Genomic DNA, 24,501 nt, shown 5'->3' with positions numbered 1-24,501 from the left:
CTGGCAGACATGGGACTGCATTGTTATACAGCAGCAGCTCCTTGCCTTTTGGCAGCAGATGCTGTATTATGACTGGTATCCATCATCGTCGTACTCCTCAGTGAGTTCGGTCAGAGGCGCCTGGGCAGACATGTTTTGTCTCCTGGAGACTCAGTCCTGCTGGCAGTCCTATTGCACCGTCTTGACGATGATGGCTAGCAGTCGTAATGCACCATTTTCTGCCAAGCACCCAGAAGATGCTGATGGCTATCAGTCATGCTGCACCGTCTGCTGCCAGCGTAAGATGTAAAAGATAGATGGACCAGATTTGTTCTGTATTCATTTGCTTCCCCCTCCCTCTGTGAAATCAACGGCCTGCTAAACCCAGGGTTTTGAGTTCAATCTTTGGGGGGGCCATTCGGGGTGACAGTTGTTTGTGTTTCTCGCTGATGCACAGCCACCTTTGTTGATTTTAATTCCCTGTAAGCCATGTCGTTACTCACCCCTCCCTCCCTCCCTCCCTCCGTCAGACAATAGTTTCGCGCCTTTTTTCAGCCCAGATGCCATAGTACTGGGATCATGGAGCCCGCTCAGATCACTACGGCAATTATGAGCACTATGAACACCACGCGCATTGTCCTGGAGTATATGCAGAGCCAGAACATGCAAAAGCAAAAACAGGTGAGGAGGCGATTGCAGCGTGGCGACGAGAGTGATGAAGAAATTGACATGGACATAGACCTCTCCCAAAGTATGGGCCCCAGCAATGTGCAAATCATGGTGTTACTGGGGCAGGTTCATGCCATGGAACGCCGATTCTGGGCCCGGGAAACAAGCACAGACTGGTGGGATCGCATCGTGCTGCAGGTATGGGACGATTCCCAGTGGCCGCGAAACTTTTGCATGCATAAGGGCACTTTCATGGAACTTTGAGACTTGCTTTCCCCTGCCCTGAAGCGCCAGAATACCAGGATGAGAGCAGCCCTCACAGTTGAGAAGCGAGTGGTGATACCCTGTGGAAGCTTGCAACGCCAGACTGCTACCGGTCAGTCGGGAATCAATTTGGAGTGGGGGCTGCTGTGATCCAAGTAGCAACGCAATCAAAGACCTGCTGATATCAAGAGTAGTGACTCTGGGAAACGTGCAGGTCATAGTGGATGGCTTTGCTGCAATGGGATTCCCTAACTGTGGTGGGGCGATAGACGGAACCCATATCCCTATCTTGTCACCAGAGCACCAAGCCACCGAGTACATAAACCGAAAAGGGTACTTTTCAATGCTGCTGCAAGCCCTGGTGGATCACAAGGGACGTTTCACTAACATCAATGTGGGATGGCCGGGAAGGTACATGATGCTCGCGTCTTCAGGAACTCTGGTCTGTTTCAAAAGCTGGAGGAAGGGACTTTCTTCCCGGATCAGAAAATAACCGTTGGGGATGTTGAAATGCCTATAGTTATCCTTGGGGACCCAACCTACCCATTAATGCCATGGCTCATGAAGCCATACACAGGCAGCCTGGACAGTAGTCAGGACCTGTTCAACTGTAGGCTGAGCAAGTGCAGAATGGTGGTAGAATGTGCATTTGGACGTTTAAAAGCGCGCTGGCGCAGTTTACTGACTCGGATAGACCTCAGCGAAACCAATATCCCCGTTGTTATTGCTGCTTGCTGTGCGCTCCACAATATCTGTGAGAGTAAGGGGGAGACATTTATGGCGGGATGGGAGGTTGAGGCAAATCGTCTGGCCGCTGATTATGTGCAGCCAGAGACCAGGGCGGTTAGAAGAGTACAGCAGGGCACGGTGCGCATCAGAGAAGCTTTGAAAACCAGTTTTGTGACTGGCCAGGCTATGGTGTGAAACTTCGGTTTGTTTCTCCTCGATAAACCCCGTCCCCTTCCCCCCAGTTCACTCTACTTCCCTGTAAGCTAACCACCCTCCCCTCCCCCCTTCAAGCACCGCTTGCAGAGGCAATAAAGTCATTGTTACTTCATGTTCATGAATTCTTTATTAATCCATCACACAACTAGGGGGATAACTGCCAAGGTAGCCCAGGAGGGGGTGGGGGAGGAGTGAAGGACAAGGACACACTGCAGTTTAAAACTTTAACTCTTATTGAAGGCCAGCCTTCTGATGCTTGGACAATCATCTGGGGTGGAGTGGCTGGAGGCCCCCCCACCACGTTCTTGGGCGTCTGGGTGAGGAGGCTATGGAACTTGGGGAGGAGGGCTGTTGGTTACACAGGGGCTGTAGCGAAGGTCTCTGCTCCTGCTGCCTTTCCTGCAGCTCAACCATACGCTGGAGCATATCAGTTTGATGCTCCAGCAGCCGGTGCATCAACTCTTGCCTTCTGTCTGCAAGCTGACGCCACCTATCATCTTCAGCCCGCCACTTGCTCTGTTCATCCCGCGATTCAGCCCGCCACCTCTCCTCTCGTTCATATTGTGCTTTTCTGTAGTCTGACATTGACTGCCTCCATGCGTTCTGCTGTGCTCTGTCAGCGTGGGAGGACATCTGGAGCTCCGAGAACATATCATCCCGAGTCTGCCGTTTTCTCCTTCTAATCTTCACTAGCCTCTGTGAAGGAGAAACATTTGCAGCTGGTGGAGGAGAAGGGAGAGGTGGTTAAAAAAGACACATTTTAGAGAACAGTGGGTACACTCTTTCACGTTAAATTTTGCTGTTCACATTACACAGCACATGTGCTTTCGTTACAAGGTCGCATTTTTCCTCTTATATTGAGGGCCTGCCGGTTTTGTGTGAGAGATCACTCACGCAGTGCCAGGCAACAGAATTCGGCTTGCAGGCAGCCATGGTAAGCCACAGTCTTTTGGCTTTTTTTAACCTTCATAACATGTGGGAATGGTTTCAAACAGCAGTGCCCTCATTTCCCATACCAAGCACCCGTTGGGTTGGCCATTTAAAATGGATTTGCAATGTAAAAGGAGGGGTTGCGGTTTCCAGGTTAATATGCAGCACAAACCCAACTAACCCCCCCTCCCCCACACACACACAATTCTCTGGGATGATCACTTCACCCCTCCCCCCCCCCCCCACCGTGTGGCTAACAGCAGGGAATATTTCTGTTCAGCTGAGCAGGAACAGGCATCTCTGAATGTCCCCTTCATAAAATCGCCCCATTTCAACCAGGTGACCGTGAATGATATCACTCCCTTGAGGATAACAAAGAGAGATAAGGAATGGATGTTGTCTGCATGCCAGCAAACACCGGGACCATACGCTGTCATGCTTTGTTATTCAGTGATTCCAGACTACATGCTACTGGCCTGGCATGGTAAAGTGTCCTACCATGGCGGACGGGATAAGGCAGCCCTCCTCAGAAACCTTTTGCAAAGGCTTTGGGAGTACATCAAGGAGAGCTTTCTGGAGATGTCCCTGGAGGATTTCCGCTCCATCCCCATCTACGTTAACAGACTTTTCCAGTAGCTGTACTGGCTGTGATTGCCAGGGCAAATTAATCATTAAATACGCTTGCTTTTAAATCATGTTTAATATTTACAAAGGTACACTCACCAGAGGTCCCTTGTGCGCCCTCAGGGTCTGGGAGCACGCCTTGGGTGAGTTCGGGGGTTACTGGTTCCAGGTCCAGGGTGATAAACATATCCTGGCTGTTGGGGAAACCGGTTTCTCCGCTTCCTTGCTGTGAGCTATCTTCATTGTCTTCATCATCATCTTCCTCGTATCCCAAACCCGCTTCACTGTTGCGTGATTCTCCATTGATGGAGTCAAAGCACAGGGTTGGGGTAGTGGTGGCTGCACCCCCTAGCATGGCATGCAGCTCCGCGTAGAAGCAACATGTCTGCGGCTCTGCCCCGGATCTTCCGTTTGCCTCTCTGGCTTTGTGGTAGGTTTGCCTTAGCCCCTTAATTTTCACGCTGTGCGTCCCTGTTATGGCCTCTGTCCTTCATGGCCTTTGAGACTTTTTCTAATATTTTGCCATTTTGTTTACTGCTATGGTGTTCAGCTAGCACTGATTCGTCTCCCCATATGGCCAGCAGATCCCGTACCTCCCGTTCGGTCCATGCTGGAGCTCTTTTGCGATCCTGGGACTCCATCATGGTTACCTGTGCTGATGAGCTTTGCGTGGTCACCTGTGCTCTCCACGCTGGGCAAACAGGAAATGAAATTCAAAAGTTTGCGGGGCTTTTCCGGTCTACCTGCTCAGTGCATCTGAGTTGAGAGTGCTGTCCAGAGTGGTCACAATGAAGCACTGTGGGATAGCTCCCGGAGGCCAATACCGTCTAATTCCGTCCACACTACCCCAAATCCGACCCAGAAAGGCCAATTTCAGTGCTAATCCTCTCGTCGGAGGTGGAGTAAAGAAAAAAAGGGCTTCGTCATGTGGACGTGTCCAGGCTTAATTCGATTTAATGCTGCTAAATTCGACCTAAACTCGTAGTGTAGACCAGGCCATAGACTGTGCATATTCACACTCCCTGCCCATTTTGCCTAACCCTGCAGAGTCCAAATTAAAATATCTGCATTCTTCGGCATTGGTGGTAGAAGAAACTGAGGCAGCAACAGCATCAAGCCCTCAGAAAACGCTCAAGTGCTAGACAGGGAGGGCAGAGGACCATGGATGCCGAACCAGTACTACTGCCAGTCAGCATGAGTCCTAAGAGTGTGAATATGCAGAATCCAGCTCAAAGAACTCTGGCTACAAGTAAATAACCTTCATTTATAATTTTATAAAACACCTAGAAGATCATGATATATGACCAACAAAAGAAAATGGCTCCTCGCTAATGTATAAAAAATTATTTGAACTTGCGAGTAACATTGTGGATAGAGGAGAACTGGTTGATAAAATTTAGACTTTCAAAGGTTCTTTGTCAGAGTCCCTCTTAGGAGGCTACTAAAGAATCTAAGTTGTTAAGGTGTAAGTAGCAAAGCATTGTCATGGATAAAAAACTGGCTAAGGGACAGAGGGTGTGGAGGGGAAAAAAGGAATAAATGGTCAACTTTCATCATGGCAGGTTAGCAGCAGCATGGCCCACATACCATAGTAGGACTGGTGGTGTTTGATGTAAGTGATCTATAAAAGATGGTGAGCAGTGAAGTGACAATTTGTAGATGACAAAATTACATAGCAAAAAGAACGAGGATCACTTGTGGCACCTTAGAGACTAACAAATTTATTTGAGCATAAGCTTTCGTGGGCTAAAGCCCACTTCATCAGATGCATACAGTGGAAAATACAGTAGGAATATATATATATATATATATATATATATATATACACACAGAGAACATGAAAAAATGTGTGGAAGCAGAGAACGAACTGTCATGCATTGCATCCCCTTCCAGTCAGTTCTTTCTCTGCTTCCACAAATGGGTGTTGCCATACCAACTCGAATGAGACTAATCAAATAAGGTGGGCTATTAGCAAGAGGAAAAAAAAGTGTAGTGATAATCAAGATGGCCCATTTCAAACAGTTGACAAGAAGGTGTGAGTAACAGTAGGCGGAAAATTAGCACGGGGAAATAGTTTAATTTGTGTAATGACTCATCCACTCCCAGTCTTTATTCAAGTCTAATTTAATGGTGTCCATTTTGAAAATTAATTCCAGTCCTGCAGTTTCTCCGACTGGTTTTTGAATGTTATAATTCTTGGCGTCTGATTTGTGTCCATTTATTCTTTTGCGTAGAGACTGTCCAGTTTGGCCAGTGTACATAGCAGAGGGCATTGCTGGTACATGATGGCATCACATTACATTGGTGAAGGCCGTCAAGAATTATAACATTCAAAAACCAGTCGGAGAACACTTCAACCTCCCTAGTCACTCTATTACAGACCTAAAAGTTGCAATTTTTCAATAAAAAACTTCAAAAACAGACTCCAACAAGAAACTGCAGAATTGAAATTAATTTGCAAAATGGACACTATTAAATTAGGCTTGAATAAAGACTGGGAGTGGATGAGTCATTACACAAACTAAACTATTTCCCCATGCTAATTTTTCCCCTACTGTCACTCACACCTTCTTGTCAATTGTTTGAAATGGGCCATCCTGATTATCACTACAAATTTTTTTTTTCTCCTGCTAATAGCCCACCTTATTCAATTAGTCTCATTAGAGTTGGTCTGGCAACACCCATTTTTTCATGTTCTCTGTGTATGTATATATATTTTCCACTGCATGCGTCTGATGAAGTGGGTTTTAGCCCACGAAAGCTTATGCTCAAATAAATTTGTTAGTCTCTAAGGTGCCACAAGTACTCCTCGTTCTTTTTGCTGATACAGACTAACATGGCTACCACTCTGAAACCTGTCACCAAAAATTACTTAGGTTACTCTAGGCCAGAGAAGACTATGAGGAAGTTATTATTTATTATTTGTATTACTATAGCATCTAGGAGCCCCCGTCATGGACCAGGAATCCATTGTGCTAAGAGCTGTACAGAAACAACAAAAAGACATGATTCCTGCCCCAAAGAGCTTACAGCCGAGTCTAAGTATTAAGTCGAGACAACACATGGAGACAGACGGGGGAGTACAAGGAAACAATGAGACAATATTGGTCAGCATGATAGGCAGCTGTCTCTGCACACCCTCAGCCCAACAGTTGTCAAGTTTTTTGTAGGCTTCATGGCAAAGAGTTTTGAGGAGGGTTTTAAAGGAGGATAATGAGGGATAGCATGGGAGAAAGCACCAAGGAAGTTAGTGGGCATTACAATGGCAGATTAAATTCATTGTCAATAAATGCAAAGTAATGCACACTGAAGTGAATAATTTGAACTATTTATACATCTTACAGGGTTCTAACTTAATTGCATCCGTTCAAGAAAAAGAGCTGGGCATCATTATGGAGCGCTCAGTGGAAACTTCCGCCCAAAGAAATTTGAGAATAACAAAATGGACATATAAAAATAAAACTCCTCGCCTTAAATAACGTGTTCAGTACTGATCAATAGATCTCAGAAGGAATATTGCAGAATTTGGGGAGGGTTCAAAGATGGCTGACAAGAATAATTAGGGCCCTGTGTTCCCTTTAAGCTGAGCGGTCACGTGGCCGCCCAGGAGTGAGTCAAGTGCTGTGCATTTGATTAGCAGAGCTGCACAGATCCGGCGGCGTGTTCAGGTGCACCCCCCTTCCTCCCCCCCTCCCCCCCCCCCCACCTGCTCTATGGCCATGTTGCTCCTGCACTCTGCCTTGGAGCCCCTGGCCAGCTGCTCCTGGGACCCTCCTGCTTGCAGAGCAGGAGGGGGTGGGGGACAGGGCTCAGGAGAGCTTCTGGTAGCTGCTGTGGTCTGAACAACAAGCTTTCTGGTGAGTGCCTTAAAGAGATGGTGCATGGTCTCTCATAGACTTCCCCAGCAGCCAGCACACACACTCTGTCTCTGTGTCTCTCTCTCACACATACACTCACTCTGTCTTACCAGGTTCAATTATCGCTGGGATTCATGGTCTGTTACTGTCCAGTTTTTAAGGTCCCAGCCACTTTCAGCTTTTTTATGCACATGACTTTATAAATTATATCCTTGCGACAGCAGGGCTTTCAGCTGCCAGTATGGATAATATCCACTGAATAGTTAGTTTTGAAACGACTACAACTCCCCTTGTTTTGGAACATAAGGCAGCCATTAATTCTTGGGAGTGTGCAAGAATGTCAGAGACAGCATACTGGCCTTCATGAATCACAGGTCTGATCTAGTGTGGCAATTCTGTTATTAAATGTGTTTTGTTAGAGATTTAAGGTTTTTTAGAGATACATGATAAAAATAATCACAATCAAGTCATTTTAGTAACAAATATGTGTACTAGATGTATGACTGAAAATCCAGACAGATGGTTTGGGGTTCTTTAAAGGGTGAAGACTTCCCTTTGTAAAGAAAGTATAAGCGTAAATTTAGGCAAAAAAAACTGTGTATTTGGCATGTGGCTTGGTGGCTCTGAGACTCCCCTCTGTGCTCTTTCTTTGTTGCCGTTTCCTCTTGCATACCTTCTTGGGATGAGGGGGGTTGCACGTGGTTTTTCTGAAGTCAAGCAAAATCATTCCTTCAGTCAGCCATAGGAGGTGATTAGAGAGAATCACTGAATGCATTCTTCCCTTTGGGAACTAAACATGTCCAGCCCTTGACCACCAACAACACTGTGTTTCCACTGCCACTAAATCTCTGACCTAGTCTGAAAACACCCATCTGGATTCCAGACCTACTGACTCTGAAATCAACAGTGTAAAATTGCAAAGCAGTGAAGTTACATAAGAACATAAGAATGGCCATACTGGGTCAGACCAACGGTCCATCCATCCCAGTATCCTGTCTGCCGACAGTGGCCAATGCCAGGTTCCCCAGAGGGCGTGAACCTAACAGGTAATGATCAAGTGATCTCTCTCCTGCCATCCTTCTCCACCCTCTGACAAACAGAGGCTAGGGACACCATTCCTTACCCATCCTGGCTAATAGCCATTAATGGACTTAACCTCCATGAATTTATCCAGTTCTCTTTTAAACCCGGTTATAGTCCTAGCCTTCACAACCTCCTCAGGCAAGGAGTTCCACAGGTTGATTGTGCGCTGTGTGAAGAACTTCCTTTTATTTGTTTTAAACCTGCTGCCCATTCATTTCATTTGGTGGCCCCTAGTTCTTATATTATGGGAACAAGTAAATAACTTTTCCTTATTCACTTTCTCCACACAGCTCATGATTTTATATACCTGTATCATATCTTCCCTTAGTCTCCTCTTTTCCAAGCTGAAAAGTCCTAGCCTCTTTAATCTCTGCTCATATGTGACCTGTTCCAAACCCCTAATCATTTTAGTTGCCCTTCTCTGAACTTTTTCTAATGCCAGTATATCTTTTTTGAGATGAGGAGTCCACATCTGTACGCAGTATTCAAGATGTGGGCATACCATGGATTTATATAAGGGCAATAAGATATTCTCTGTCTTATTCTCTATCCCCTTTTTAATGATTTCTAACATCCTGTTTGCTTTTTTGACTGCCGCTGCACATTGCATGGACGTCTTCAGAGAACTATCCTCAATGACTCCAAGACTTCTTCCCTGATTAGTTGTAGCTAAATTAGCCCCCATCATACTGTATATATAGTTGGGGTTATTTTTCCAATGTGCGTTACTTCACATTTATCCACATTAAATTTCTTTGCCATTTTGTTGCCCAATCACTTAGTTTTGTGAGATCTTTTTGAAGTTCTTCACAGTCTGCTTTGGTTTTAACTATCTTGAGCAGTTTAGTATCATCTGTAAACTTTGCCACATCACTATTTACCCCTTTCTCCAGATCATTTATGAATAAGTTGAATAGGATTGGTCTGAGGATTGACCCTTGGGGAACACCGTTAGTTACCCCCCTCCATTCTGAAAATTTACCATTTATTCCTACCCTTTGTTTCCTGTCTTTTAACCAGTTCTCAATCCATTAAAGGATCTTCCCTCTTATTGCATGACAACTTAATTTACATAAGAGCCTTTGGTGAGGGACCTTGTCAAAGGCTTTCTGGCAATCTAAGTACCCTATGTCCACTGGATCCCCCTTGTCCACATGTTTGTTGACCCCTTCAAAGAACTCTAATAGATTAGTAAAACATGATTTCCCTTTACAGAAACCATGTTGACTTTTGCCCAACAATTTATGTTCTTCTCTGTGTCTGACAATTTTATTCTTTACTATTGTTTCAACTAATTTGCCCGGTACTGATGTTCGACTTACCAGTCTGTAATTGCCAGGATCACCTCTAGAGCCCTTTTTAAATATTGGCGTTACATTAGCTATCTTCCAGTCATTGGGTACAGAAACTGATTTAAAGGACAGGTTACAAACCATAGTTAATAGTTCTCAAATTTCACATTTGAGAACTCTTGGGTGAATGCCATCTGATCCCTGTGACTTGTTACTGTTAAGTTTATCAATTAATTCCAAAACCTCCTCTAAATGACACTTCAATCTGCGACAGTTCCTCAGATTTGTCACCTACAAAGGACGGCTCAGGTTTGGGAATCTCCCTAACATCCTCAGCGGTGAAGACTGAAGCAAAGAATTCATTTAGTTTCTCTGCAATGACTTTATCATCTTTAAGTGCTCCTTTTTTTATCTCGATTGTCACGGGGCCCCACTGGTTGTTTCGATGGCTTCCTGCTTCTGATGTACTTAAAAGACATTTTGTTATTACCTTTTGAGTTTTTGGCTAGCTCTTCTTTAAACTTCTTTTTGGCTTTTCTTATTACATTTTTTACACTTAATTTGGCAGTGTTATGCTCCTTTCTATTTACTTCACTAGGATTTGACTTCCACTTTTTAAAAGATGCCTTGCAGGGATTTCGCTCTAGTCACTGTACCTTTTAATTTCTGTTTAACTAACCTCCTCATTTTTGCATGGTTCTCCTTTCTGAAATTAAATGCCACAGTGTTGGGCTGCTGAGGTGTTCTTCCCACCACAGGAATGTTAAATGTTGTTATATTATGATCACTATTTTCAAGCAGTCCTGTTATAGTTACCTCTTGGACCAGTCCTGCGCACCACTCAGGACTAAATTGAGAATTGCCTCTCCCCTTGTGGGTCCTGTACCAGCTGCTTCAAGTAGCAGTCATTTAAAGTATCAAGAAATTTTGTCTCTGCATTTCGTTCTGAGGTGACATGTACCCAGTCAATATGGGGATAATTGAAATCTCCCACTATTGAGTTCTTTATTTTGATAGCCTCTCTAATCTCCCTTAGCATTTCATCGTCACTATCACTGTCCTGGTCAGGTGGTCGATGATAGATCCCTACTGTTATATTCTTATTATAGCATGGAATTACTATCCATAGAGATTCTGTGGAACATGTGGATTCATTTAAGATTTTTACTTCATATGATTCTGCATTTTCTTTCACATATAGTGCTCTCCCCCACCCCCGCCGCACGACCTGTTCTGTCCTTCCGATATATTTTGTACCCCGGAATGATTGTGTCCCATTACTTGTCCTCACTCCACTAGGTTTCTGTGATGCCTATTATATCAATATCCTCCTTTAACACGAGGCACTCTAGTTCACCCATCTTATTATTTAGACTTCTAGCATTTGTGTACAAGCACTTTAAAAACTTGTCACTGTTTATTTGTCTGCCCTTTTCTGATGTGTCAGATTCTTTTTTATATGAATGTTTCTCGTCTGATCTGGCCCACACTTTATCCTTTTCCATCCGCTCCACCTGACTAAAACCTAGAGAATCTCTATCAATAAACTCTCCTCTAAGAGAGGTCTCTGTCTGATCCACGTGCTCCTCTGCAGCAATCGGCTTTCCCCCATCTCTTCGTTTAAAAACTACTCTGCAACCTTTTTACTGTTAAGTTAAGTTTGGTAGGAATGTTTTGCTCTGTATAAGAGGTTGCATAGAATAAAACATTTGTAAACTTTTAAAATCTTATTTGTTTAATATTTTAAAAATCCATAGGCAAGCTCTAAAGATACAGGACAGCTGTATGCTGCATTACACCATCGGATCTTGGCTCTACGGTGTAGAGTGGAACAAGAGCAAGAAGCTAAGATCACAGCACCTGAGCCAGAGGTAACACAATCAAATGAAGAAGATAGTGATGATGATGTCATTGCTCCTTCAGGATCAGCTGGAAGTGGTAAGCAAGAAAATGTGCTAAACTTTCTAGTTTCCCGTACTGTTCTCCCGTTGTACTTAAACAAAGAAAACTGCATGACTGTTCCATTAGTGCCTAACTGTCTTAGGGCTTGTCTTCACTACCCGCCTGGATCGGTGGGTAGAAATCGATCTCTCAGGGATCGAATTATCGCATCTCATCAGGACGCGACAATCGATCCCCGAATCGACGCGCATACTCCACCAGCCCAGGTAGGAGTAAGCGCCGTCGACGGGGGAGCCGCAGCGGTTGATTTGCCGCCGTCCTCACAGCGGGGTAAGTCGGATCAGATACATCGAATTCAGCTACGCTATTCGCGTAGCTGAATTTGCGTATCTTAAATCGATCCCCCTCCCCCCCCCCCCCCCCCCAGTGTAGACCTAGCCTTTGTTATATTCATGAGTGTTTGTGGTATAGGGTCCATGACATGAACTAAGCTGTGGTCACAGCCAACTGTTCCAGTCACGTAGTAAAAATCCCTTCACATTTGTCACATCCCTCTAAATGGATATTGAAAAGTTCCCTGCATGGCTTGGCACAGAGGGTCCCCAGTGGGGCTGTCGCCTAATTACAAGATATTAATTAGTTCAGCATTGCCCACTCTCATTAGTTTAATTGTTTTTTGGGGGTGTTAAGTGTTGTCATGAATTTGATTTCTGCCTTCAACCTAGTGAAATGTTGTCCTTACCCAAAAAGTCCAGAGAAGAGCAACAAAAATGATTACAAGTCTAGAAAACATGACCTATGAGGGAAGACTGAAAAAACTGGATTTGTTTAGTCTGTAGCAGAGAAGACTGAGAGGGAACATGATAACACTTTTCAAGTACATAAAAGGTTGTTACAAAGAGGAGGGAGAAAAATTATTCTCGTTAACCTCTGAGGATAGGACAAGAAGCAATGGGCTTAAATTGCAGCAAGGGCATTTTAGGTTGGACATTAGGAAAAACTTCCTAACTCTCAGGGTGGTTAAACACTGGAATAAATTGCCTAGGGAGGTTGTGGACTCTCCATCATTGGAGGTTTTTAAGAGCAGGTTGGACAACACCTGTCAGGGATGGTCTAGACCAGGGGTCGGCAACCTTTCAGAAGTGGTGTGCTGAGTCTTCATTTATTCACTTTAATTTAAAGTTTCGCATGCCAGTAATACCCTTTAATGTTTTTTAGAAGGTCTCTCTCTATAAGTCTATATTATATAACTAAACTATTGTTATATGTAAAGTAAACAAGGTTTTCAAAATGTTTAAGAAGCTTCATTTAAAATGAAATTAAAATGCTGATCTTACGCCGCCAGCCTGCTCAGCCCGCTGTAAGCCTGGGGTTCTGTTCACCTAGGCCGGCAGCGGACTGAGTGGGGCCTGCGGCTGGGACGCTGGCTGGCAAGGGGCCGGCAGCCGGAACCCCAGACCTGGGCGTGGGGGGGGTTCAGGGGTCAGGACAGAGGGCTGGGAGTGTTGGGGGATGCAGGGCAGAAGGCTGGGTGTGTGTGGAGGATTCATGGATCAGGGCAGAGATCTAGGGTGCTCAGCTCGTGGGGGTGCTCCCAGGGCACAGCACAGTGTCAGAACATGTAGGGACTAGCCTGTCTTCGCCAGGCAGCATCACCAATGGGACTTTAAATGGCCCGGTCGGTGGTGCTGACCAGAGCCACTGTGACCCAGTGCCTTACGTTCTGCAACCCAGTACTGGGTCGCAACCCACAGTTTGAAAACCACTGGACTAGATGACCTCTTGAGGTCCCTTCCAGTCGTATGATTCTATGAAAATGATGACCATCTCCCATTGTTTCCAGTGGGCTGAATCCAGGCTGACCTTAGGGAAAATGGTGGCCCTTTAGTCACCTTGTGAGGGCCGGTCAGGAAACAGGAAAATACAAAGAAGTGGGTAATGGGACTGTGGGGGCAGGTGGGAGTGTGGCGGTATTGGGAAATAGGCAGGAGTCAGAGGAGATGGGGGTGGGGAGACATGAAGGAGACTAAAGGGTGGGAAGCCACGGGAGGAGGGGCCATTTCAGGATTCCTGGATGGGATCCAGCTATGTTCTGTCTTCCTATAGCTGGAAACCTCGCCTCCTTTTGCTTCTGCCAGTCCTGCAGCCGGTCTCATGATAGAAAATAGCAAGGATGATTTGCAGCAGAGGCTGGGTTTGGAACAGCAGCTCTGTGCTGGCAGAATGCAAGGCTCAACGTTTTAAATGTCTATACACAAATGCAGTGAGTATGGGGAACAAAAAGGAAGAATTGGCAGTCATTAGAACATAAGCTAAATTATGAATTAATTGGCATCACAGAGATTTGGTTGGATAAATCTCATGACTGACATAGGTATACAGGGGAATAGCTTACAGGGGAAGCAGTAGATGTGGTATATCTTGACTTTAGTAAGGCGTTTGATACAGTCTCGCATGACCTTCTCATAAACAAACTAGGAAAATGCAACCTAGATGGAGCTACTATAAAGTGGGTGCATAACTGGTTGGAAAATTGTTCCCAGAGAGTAGTTAGTAGTGGTTCACAGTCATGCTGGAAGGGCGTAACGAGTGGGGTCCTGCAGGGATCAGTTCTGGGTCCAGTTCTGTTCAATATCTTCATTAGCGATTTAGATAATGGCATAGAGAGTACATTTATAAAGTTTGCGGACGATACCAAGCTGGGAGGGGTTGCAAGTGCTTTGGAAGATAGGATTAAAATTCAAAATGGTCTGGACAAACTGAAGAAATGGTCTGAAGTAAATAGGATGAAATTCAATGAGGACAAATGCAAAGTACTCCACTTAGGAAGGAACAATCAGTTGCACACATACAAAATGGGAAATGACTGCCTAGAAAGGAGTACTGCAGAAAGGGATCTGGGGGGTCATACTAAAGGGATCTGGGGATCACAAACTAAATCTGAGTCAAGACTGTAACGCTGTTGCAAAAAAAGCAAACATCATTTTGGGATGTATTAGCAGGAGTATTATAAGCAGGACACGAGTAATTCTACTGCTCTACTCCGTGCTGATTAGACCTCAACTGGAGAGAGTATTGGGTCTGGTTCTGGGCACCACATATCAGGAAAGATGTGGACAAATTGGAGAAAGTCCTGAGAAGAGCAACAAAAATGATTAAAGGCTGAGAAAACATGACCTGTGAGGGAAGAGCAAAAAAATTGGGTTTGTTTAGTCTGAAGAAGAGAAGACTGAGAGGGGACATGATAACAGTTTTCAAATACATAAAAGGTTGTTACAAGGAGGAGGGAGAAAAATTGTTCTTCTTAGCCTCTGAGGATAGGACAAGAAGCAATGGGCTTAAATTGCAGCAAGGGGGTGGTTTAGGTTGGATATTAGGAAAAACTTCCTAACTGTCAGAGTTGTTAAGCACTGGAATAAATTGCCTAGGGAGGTTGTGGAATCTCCATCATTGGAGTTTTTTAAGAGCAGGTTGGACAAACACCTGTCAGGGCGTTTGTCTAGAAAGATAATACTTAGTCCTGCCTTGACTTGAGTGCAGGGAACTGGACTAGATGATCTCTCGAGGTCCCTCCCAGTTCTATGATTCTTCAGGAAAGCTGGGGAAAAAGGGAAGAGGTGGATTGCATTATACATCAAGAATATATATATACTTATCCGGAGATCCAAAAGGAGGTGTGAGGCACACAGTTGAAAGGCTGAGTAAATATAAAACCGGGGGGAAAATAGGGTGACATCAAAGTAGGGGTCTACTGTAGACCACCAAATCAGGAGGAGGAAGTGAATTAAACATTTCTAAAACAAATAACAGAAATAGCCAAAACACAAGACCTGGTAGTAATGGAGGACTTTACTTTTTCAACAGATGTCTGGGTAGTTAATTCAGCAAAACGCAAAGTGTCCAAAAGTTCTTAGAATGTATCAGGGACAATGTTTTGTTTCAGAAAGTGGAGGAAGTAACCGGGGGAAAGCCATTTTAGACTTGATTCTGACTAATAGGGAGGAATTGGTTGCGAATCTGAAGGTGGAAGGCAATTTGGGTGAAAGTGATCACGAAAATGATAGATTGCATAATTCTAAGAAAAGGAAGGAGTGATAGCAGAATAAGGACAACTGACCTAAAAAAAGCAGACTTTAACAATCTGAGAGAACTGGTAGGATGCGGTCCCAAGGGAAGAAAACCTTAGATATAAAGGCATTCAGGAGAGCTGGCAGTCTCTCAAGGAGACAATATTAAATGCAAAACTTCTAATTATTGTGATACGAAGGAAATATAGGAAGAGGCCAATATGGCTGTATCAGGAGCTCTTTAATGACCCAAAAATCAAAAAGAAATTCTACAAAAAGTGGAAATATGGACAAATTGTCAAGAGGAGTTAAAAAAAAAAAAAAAAAAACAGCACAAGCATGTAGGGACAAAATCAGAAAGGCTAAGGCACAAAAAGCTACAGCACACCTAGCATTAGCTGAAACAATCTCAGAACCATTAGCAGTTATCTTGAAGAACTCATGGAGGACAGGTGACGTCCCAGAGGACTGGAGAAGAGTAAACGAAGTACCCATGTTTAAAAGGGGGATCAAAGAGGACCTGGGGAATTAGATTAGTCACCCTAACTTTGCAACCTGTAAAGATACTGTAAGAAATTATTAAACAATCAATAAAAAGAACAGGAGTACTTGTGGCACCTTAGAGACTAACAAATTTATTAGAGCATAAGCTTTCGTGGACTACAGCCCCCTTCTTCAGATGCATATAGAGTGAAACATATATTGAGGAGATATATATACACACATACAGAGAGCATGAACAGGTGGGAGTTGTCTTACCAACTCTGAGAGGCCAATTAAGTAAGAGAAAAAAACTTTTGAAGTGATAATCAAGATAGCCCAGTACAGACAGTGTAAGAAGTGTGAGAATACTTACAAGGGGAGATAGATTCAATGTTTGTAATGGCTCAGCCATTCCCAGTCCTTATTCAATCCTGAGTTGATTGTATCTAGTTTGCATATCAATTCCAGCTCAGCAGTCTCTCATTGGAGTCTGTTTTTGAAGTTTTTCTGTTGTAAGATAGCCACCCACAGGTCTGTCATTGAATGGCCAGACAGGTTAAAGTGTTCTCCCACTGGTTTTTGAGTATTATGATTCCTGATGTCAGATTTGTATCCATTAATTCTTTTGCGGAGAGACTGTCCGGTTTGGCCAATGTACATGGCAAAGGGGCATTGCTGGCACATGATGGCATATATCACATTGGTAGATGTGCAGGTGAACGAGCCCCTGATGGTATGGCTGATGTGATTAGGTCCTATGATGATGTCACTTGAATAGATATGTGGACAGAGTTGGCATCGGGCTTTGTTACAAGGACAGGTTCCTGGGTCAGTGTTTTTGTTCAGTGATGTGTGGTTGCTGGTGAGTATTTGCTTTAGGTTGGAGGGTTGTCTGTAAGCGAGGACAGGTCTGTCTCCCAAGATCTGTGAGAGTAAAGGATCATCTTTCAGGATAGGTTGTAGATCTCTGATGATGCGCTGGAGAGGTTTTAGTTGGGGGCTGAAGGTGACAGCTAGTGGTGTTCTGTTATTTTCTTTGTTGGGCCTGTCTTGTAGGAGGTGACTTCTGGGTACTTGTCTGGCTCTGTCAATCTGTTTTTTCACTTCAGCAGGTGGGTATTGTAGTTTTAAGAATGCTTGATAGAGATCTTGTAGGTGCTTGTCTCTATCTGAGGGATTGGAGCAAATGCGGTTATATCTTAGAGCTTGGCTGTAGACAATGGATCGTGTGGTGTGACCTGGATGGAAGCTGGAGACATGTAGGTAAGTGTAGCGGTCAGTAGGTTTCCGGTATAGGGTGGTATTTATGTGACCATCGCTTATTAGCACAGTAGTGTCCAGGAAATGGACCACCTGTGTGGATTGATCTAGGCTGAGGTTGATGGTGGGATGGAAATTATTGAAATCATGGTGAAATTCCTCAAGGGCTTCTTTTCCATGGGTCCAGATGATGAAGATGTCATCCATGTAGCGCAAGTAGAGGAGGGGCGTTACGGGACGAGAGCTAAGGAAGCGTTGTTCTAAGTCAGCCATAAAAATGTTGGCATACTGTGGGGCCATGCGGGTATCCATAGCAGTGCCGCTGACTTGAAGGTATATATTGTCCCCAAATGTGAAATAGTTGTGGGTGAGGACAAAGTCACAAAGTTCAGCCACCAGGTTAGCTGTGACATTATCGGGGATACTGTTCCTGATAGCTTGTAGTCCATCTTTGTGTAGAATATTGATGTAGAGGGCTTCTACGTCCATAGTGGCCAGGATGGTGTTTTCTGGAAGATCACCGATGGATTGTAGTTTCCTCAGGAAGTCAGTGGTGTCTCGAAGATAGCTGGGAGTGCTGGTAGCGTAGGGTCTGAGGAGAGAGTCCACATAACCAGACAAGCCTGATGTTAGGGTGCCAATGCCTGAGATGATGGGGTGTCCAGGATTTCCAGGTTTATGGATCTTGGGTAGCAAATAGAATACCCCTGGTCGGGGTTCTAGGCATGTGTCTGTACAGATTTGTTCCTGTGCTTTGTCAGGGAGTTTTTTTAGCAGATGGTGTAGTTTCTTTAGGTAATCCTCAGTGGGATCAGAGGATAATGGCCTGTAGAATGTGGTGTTAGAGAGCTGTCTAGCAGCCTCTTGGTCATATTCCTATTTATTCATGATGACAACAGCACCTCCTTTGTCAGCCTTTTTGATTATGATGTCAGGGTTGTTTCTGAGGCTGTAGATGGCGTTGTGTTCAGCATGGCTGAGGTTATGGGGCAAGTGATGTTGCTTTTCCACAATTTCAGCCTTTGCACATTGACGGAAGCAATCTATGTAGAAATCCAGACTGTTGTTTCGACCGTCCAGAGGAGTCCACGCAGAATCCTTATTTTTGTAGTGCTGGTAGGGGGGATTCTGTGGGTTAGTATGCTGTTCAGAGGCATTTTGGAAATATTCTTTGAGTCGGAGACATCAAAAGTAGGATTCTAGGTCACCGCAGAACTGTATCATGTTCGTGGGTTTGGAGGGACAAAAGGAGAGGCCCCGAGATTGGACAGACTCTTCTGCTGGGCTAAGAGTATAGCTGAAAAGATTAACAATATTGCTGGGTGGGTTAAGGGAATTACTGTTGTGGCTGCTTGTGGCTGCTTGTGGCATGTAGCAGTTTAGATAGTTTAGTGTCCTTTTTCCTTTGTAGAGAGGCAAAGTTTGTCTTGTAAATGGCTTGTCTAGTTTTTGTAAAGTCTATCCATGAGGAAGTTTGTGTGTGAAGGTTGGTTTTTTATGAGAGTATCCAGTTTTGAGAGCTCATTCTTAATCTTTCCCTGTTTGCTGTATAGGATGCTGATCAGGTGGTTTCGCAGTTTCTTTGAGAGTGTGTGACACAGTCTCTCAGCATAGTCTGTGTGATACGTAGATTGTAATGGATTTTTTACCTTTAGTCCTTTTGGTATGATGTCCATCTGCTTGCATTTGGAAAGGAAGATGATGTCTGTCTGTATCTGTATGAGTTTTTTCATGAAGTTGATGGATTTCCACTCTATATGGCTAAATGCAAACAATCAATGCGTAAGCACCTAGGGGATAATAGAATTATAAGGAATAGCCGGCATGGAGATGTCAAGAACAAATCGTGCCGAACCAACCTAATTTCCTTCTTTGATAGAGTTATTGCCCTAGTGGATGGCGGGAAGCAGTAGACATGATATATCTCAATTTTACTAAGGCTTTTGATACAGTCCCACATGACATTCTCATAAGCAAACTAGGGAAAAGTGGCTCCCAAAGTCCCTGCCAACCCTGCATTTCTATGATAAGGTAGAAGGGGGTGAGGGAAGCTTCTCTTTTGGTTCTTCTGGGCGGCCCAGCAAGAACAGGTGGGATATGTGTAATTTTGCAGGGACTGGGTGTGGGGGCTTGATCTGGGAAATGAGGGAATAGGAGAAGCAGAGATTTTTGGCTCTTGTCTCTCACCTTGAAATCCTAAGATTGAGACTCCTCCATAGGCTTCTAAGAGCTGGGTACTCTAGGTCCGGGTTTCTCAACCTTTATGATACCAAGGAGGCTTGCTGCCTTCATAAACTGTGTCAGGGAAATCTTGGGGACTGGTGCCAGTCCACAGACTGGTCGTTGAGAAACACTGGTCTAGTTTATAGGCTGGGGAGAGCGGCATGGAGCACTGATAGCCAGCTGGGATCTTCATTCCATAGTTTGCATCAGAAAATAGCAAAGTAAGTTTTACAGATAAAATAAATATTTATTGTAACCATGTTCTATTTCTGTTTCAGGTCCTAATGATGAAGGAGATGGGCAGAATATTGGCAGCACATAGCAGCTGTGAGGCCATCTGCCTGCAAGGCTGCTGCAAACACCATCTTGCAGGCACCTCTGTGGATACCCCAGGCCAGCGATTGTTCCAGGCAGTGCTGAAGGCTCCAGGACTTAGGAACTGTGCATCCCTGTTCTGTTTGTTTGGTTTTTTTGGTCTGGATCAGTAGATTCCACAAAAAAAGCAGACTTGGAAACTGCCTGAATGTGGTTTGGGACATGAAAGCTCATCATATTGATGAGCAGAAAAATAACATTTCCCCTTTTCCTTGTAATTGAAATGGCACATTATGACTTGTCACAGCTTTTCATTGGGACCTTTTGACTGTTTCTTCAGTAGCTCATGTTTTGCAGGCCTCTGAGATAGAACTTTCCAGCACGGTTCCAACTTGAATTCTTCTTTCTTAACCCCCGCTTCTCCCTTTTCAGTTCCTGCTGCCTGCAGAGAAGCTGTGCTCTTCTCTGTTCATGCACTCACTGATTACCCTTCTGGCTTCATTCTCTTTGGATTGCAGAGAGGGCAGCATTTTTTTACCTTAATCCCAATGTAATTTGTGGATACCATTGTCCTTCGTCGGTCGGTCTATACCCAGAGGTTACAAAAAAAGTTGTCTTGACAGGAAAGCCTTGTACTGAGTTAATAAGAAACTTTAAAGTTCACTGGACATTTTGCTAACCCTTTTCTTCTTCCCCCACTTCCAATATTATTATTTGGGGGTTTATATTGTGCTGATACTTTTTTTATTTTAGATCTGAATAAGATGCTCTTGTGTGTTGAGAAAGTGAAACTATTGTTTTGTACTGTTCTTTTCTGTTACTATTTAAGGGAGAGCTAAGCCACTATAAATAATAGGTGTTGCATACAATTTTTCATAGTAAACTTATGTTCTTGTGGCTGTGATTAAAGCTTAGGATGGCGTACAGATCACACACCTTCAGAACAGCTAAAACACAGCTGTCTGCCTTTGGAAGAATGAGATGGGCTCATTTGGTGAGTTGGGTAAGCCATTTCAACAGATCTGTACACAAAAAAGCTGTTCTCATTAAAGGTGTCTACACTGCAGTTAGACACGTGCACTGGCCCATGCTAGCTGACAGGGGCTTGGGCTGGTGGGCTGTGTCATTGCAGTGTAGATGTCTGGAGTCGGGCTGCAGCACGAGCTCTGGGACTCCCAACTCGCAGTGTCTCAGGACTCAGGCTCCAGCCCAAGCCCGGAAGTCTACACTGCAGTGACATAACCCCCCAGCCTGAGCCTTGGGAGCCCAAGTCAGCTGGCAGAGGCCAGCTGCAGGTTTTATTTGCAGTGTAAACATACCCTCAGTGACTTGAGTCTCAGTTCAGCAAAGTACTTAAGCATTGTGCCTAACTTTAAGCACATGAGTAATCTCATTCACATTAAGGGAATTACTCTTATGCTTAACATTAGCGCACATGCTTGAGCACTTGCTGAACTGGGGGCCTTAATGAGCAAATCATTTTCTAAACCTCCCTTTCCCTTTCTTGCCTCCTGAGGTTTTGCAGTATGAAGAATTATTGCTAGCTTTGATTAACTTGTGCTGAAGAATGATGAATCCTGTTTTGCCAAATAAAGGCAAAAAAGTGTTTTTCTGTGTAATTCTGAAGGGTTCCTTGTGTAACCAGTTCATTTTGCTTTTGTCATTTTCTAACCTTTCAGCCTCTTGTGTCAAACTCACAATGACTGTGTTTTAGTAACCAATTGATACAATATCTCATTCCTGTCCAGGAAAGATGGAATACATAGCCAGCTAAGAACAGTGTGTAGCCCACTTTCCTATAAATAGCCCCATTTTATTTTATTTTCTCTTATAATTGCATACTCTGTACAAAGTTTTTCATTTATATTGGGAAGATCTAAAATGCATCTTCAAAAAAAAAAAAAAGAAAGAGGAAGAAGAAATATTTAGTGCAGGAAACCTTGAAAATGGAAACCCAAGAGTTCTTGCAGCACAAAAGCAGCTGGGGAAACCATTCAGATTGATTAAGCAGCCCTTCTAGCTTTTACATTAACGAAAACCCACACTTTTATAGTCAGGAGTCCAAAGTGTATTTAGCTTGTTCTCTTTGTATTTTTCCTGTTGTCAATAGCTAACTGTTGCCAGGGGTTTTAGTTGCTTGTTTTCCTGACTTAGCCCATTGAAGGAACTCCTGACGTTACTCTTTCTGGGGGTGGAAAGGGCTCGGGATTAGCTGTGCCACTGCATTTGTGACCTCTCTGGATTGTCTGCTCATGCAGTCTGTGGGTATTGTTATTTCTCCATAGAGGGAGTTGTATCTTTTGCCATGCACAAGCCGATTGACGCTCTCTTTTCATGCTCCTCACTAGTAGAAATCTGGCAGATTTTTAATCCTCTGCAAGTGTTTATCTGCCCCACACACTTTTGGGAATTCTTTGGTTTGCATTAAGTGATCTTCATTTCTTTTGGACCTTTTTTACATGGATAGTCAAATGAATTTAAAATACTCTCTTCAAATAAACTTTCAAAGTAAAGCTTCTGATTTCCAGCATAAAGATTATTACAGAAGTTCATAAGGTGTCTTTGTTGCAGGGCCTAACTATGGAATATTAGATGTTACTTCCTGCTCCCAAATGCCACTCCTTTTGGAGGCGTGTGTGTGTAGGGGCTCACTTTCAGGCATTTTACAATAGTGTTACATTGACAAATACATTAACATCCAGGAGAATGGAATAAGCATGCTTTTTTTCATGGGGTGCAGTAGTATTAAACAGTTACCTACAGAGTTTTCTTTAAATCTGGCAGCTGTTTACTGGTAAAACTTGGGTTTCAGCTAGAAGCCTTGCATATATGTTTATAGTATAATAACAACAAAATATTTCATCTTAGTCCAAAATATTATGGTCTATAAACCATTCACAGAATTGGCCAGAAGTTAATTTCAAGCCCTGTCCAGAAAGATGTAGTTAGGCCAGATCTAAACATTATTACACTTTCTGCTTTAAGCCTTAGTAAACTAGTGACAAGTAAAACCAGATAATGCCCATGTGTTTTGAAAGATTTATGTAAGATTGTCATATCAATTGTATTTGGGAATTACATTAAAACTTTTAACAAAAACAAAAAACCGATAACCCAAGCCCTGTGTGTATTCTGTCTAGCAATGAGTGTTGGAAAGAAGGAAATGGTTTTATTATTGCAAAAGGCTTTTGGTTTCCTATATCTTTGTTGCTGTGATCTTTAGCTGTACTATTGTGTGTGTTGATGATAGTGTTTTATCAGCATTTACTAAGATGAGCTGCTTGGGGCTGCCAAGTAACCTGGCCATAAATTTTCCAAACCACAATGTGTGTATTTTTCCAGACAAAAAATACATTAAGGTGGAGTTAAATTTGAGAATACATATCTGTAATATAGGGGAGAATGTTACAGGGATATTGTAATTATGGCCCAACCAAGCCTTGTAAAACCAGAAAATTCAGAGTTAAGGGTACGCTTACAAGCCAAACATGTCATGGTATGGAAATGCATGGTTAGTGCATTTGAATAACCTTAACTCTGCCCTGTAGTGTCACCATCCAATAATGATACACTTTTGAGTAATGCATAGTAGTTTGTGATACCAGATGAGATTAAAATGATTTTTAAACATATTAGATTTTTCTCCACTTCCTTTTCGGTACCTTAACATGCTTAGATTTCTTTTTAGTTTAACTTTACTTTCAACTTCAACTCCATCTGACAATAGTCTTAGTCTAGGAATTCTCTTTTTTTAAATTAAAAATTTCACGCATACATAGTAAACAAGAACCCGAAAGAGAACGTTATTTCTAGTGATTTAAATAACTTTTTCATTTTAAATTTAGAGGTCTAGATTTACTAGTATGCTGAGTAGCACAAAGTAACCAGGATGTACTGGCCAGTTAAGATGGGCTTGTAGTGACTTTCCATCCCCCAAAGCAGCATAAAGCAGACAATGTATACCCTAATTTTCCTCTACCTCTTAACTTCTAGATCTGGTGCAACAAGTTTTTTTTTTTTTTTTTTTTTTAAAGAAATATTTAGGATTAATGGCCTTTTTGTAACTGAAAGCTTATCTGTCATTTTAAGTGTTTGAAGATTATTATTAGTAAATTTGCCCTCTTTCAAAATCACTGTTATTTCCAAAGAAATGAAGCCAAGCTGCCCTCAGGGAAGATAGTAATCTACTTTGCTGTCAGGAGCAATGAATGGACGTGGATGAAGGCAGTGGACATCTCTGAGGCCACAGGCTACCGTTAGCAGTCCCATTGAGAACAATTAGAGATGGTCACTTTGAAAGATGGCAGCTCTTCATGAAATGAATATGAAACTTTCAGTTAAGAAAAATAATGACAAAAAATGGCTTTTAATCATTAGTAATAAAAACTAAATGTAGCCTGTGCATAAGACTTCAGTGATATTTAACTTTTTAATGGACGTTTGAAGAGTCAGCATTTTTCTATTCTTAAATCATTGGGGAGAAAATAGGACTGACACAGAGCTCTAAATTCCTTAAAGGACACATTTTAAAATTAGCTTTAACTCCTAAACTAACCAATAGATTTACTTGTACATTTTCAAAAAAAATGTATTGTGTGCTCAGAGTAA

General features: G+C 43.2%; 1 protein-coding gene across 3 annotated transcripts in view; it reads left to right on the top strand.

Annotated features, from left to right (window-relative positions):
* The window catches only part of RANBP3 (RAN binding protein 3), a 199,178-nt gene extending 175,653 nt beyond the window's left edge, over positions 1-23,525 (top strand). For all 3 annotated transcript variants that reach the window (XM_054013387.1, XM_054013389.1, XM_054013386.1), the window contains 2 exons: positions 11,401-11,581; positions 19,857-23,525. In XM_054013387.1, coding sequence (XP_053869362.1) covers positions 11,401-11,581; positions 19,857-19,900 — 225 coding nt within the window. In that variant the 3' untranslated portion in view covers positions 19,901-23,525. The remainder of the gene's footprint in view (positions 1-11,400; positions 11,582-19,856) is intronic.
* Positions 23,526-24,501: the final 976 nt, after the last annotated feature.

This window comes from Malaclemys terrapin, chromosome 24 (genome assembly GCF_027887155.1).
Source record: "Malaclemys terrapin pileata isolate rMalTer1 chromosome 24, rMalTer1.hap1, whole genome shotgun sequence".
In the NCBI taxonomy this organism is placed as follows: Eukaryota; Metazoa; Chordata; order Testudines; family Emydidae; genus Malaclemys; species Malaclemys terrapin.
The sequence above is the reverse complement of the archived record's forward strand: the minus strand, read 5'-3'. Positions and strand labels throughout refer to the sequence as shown.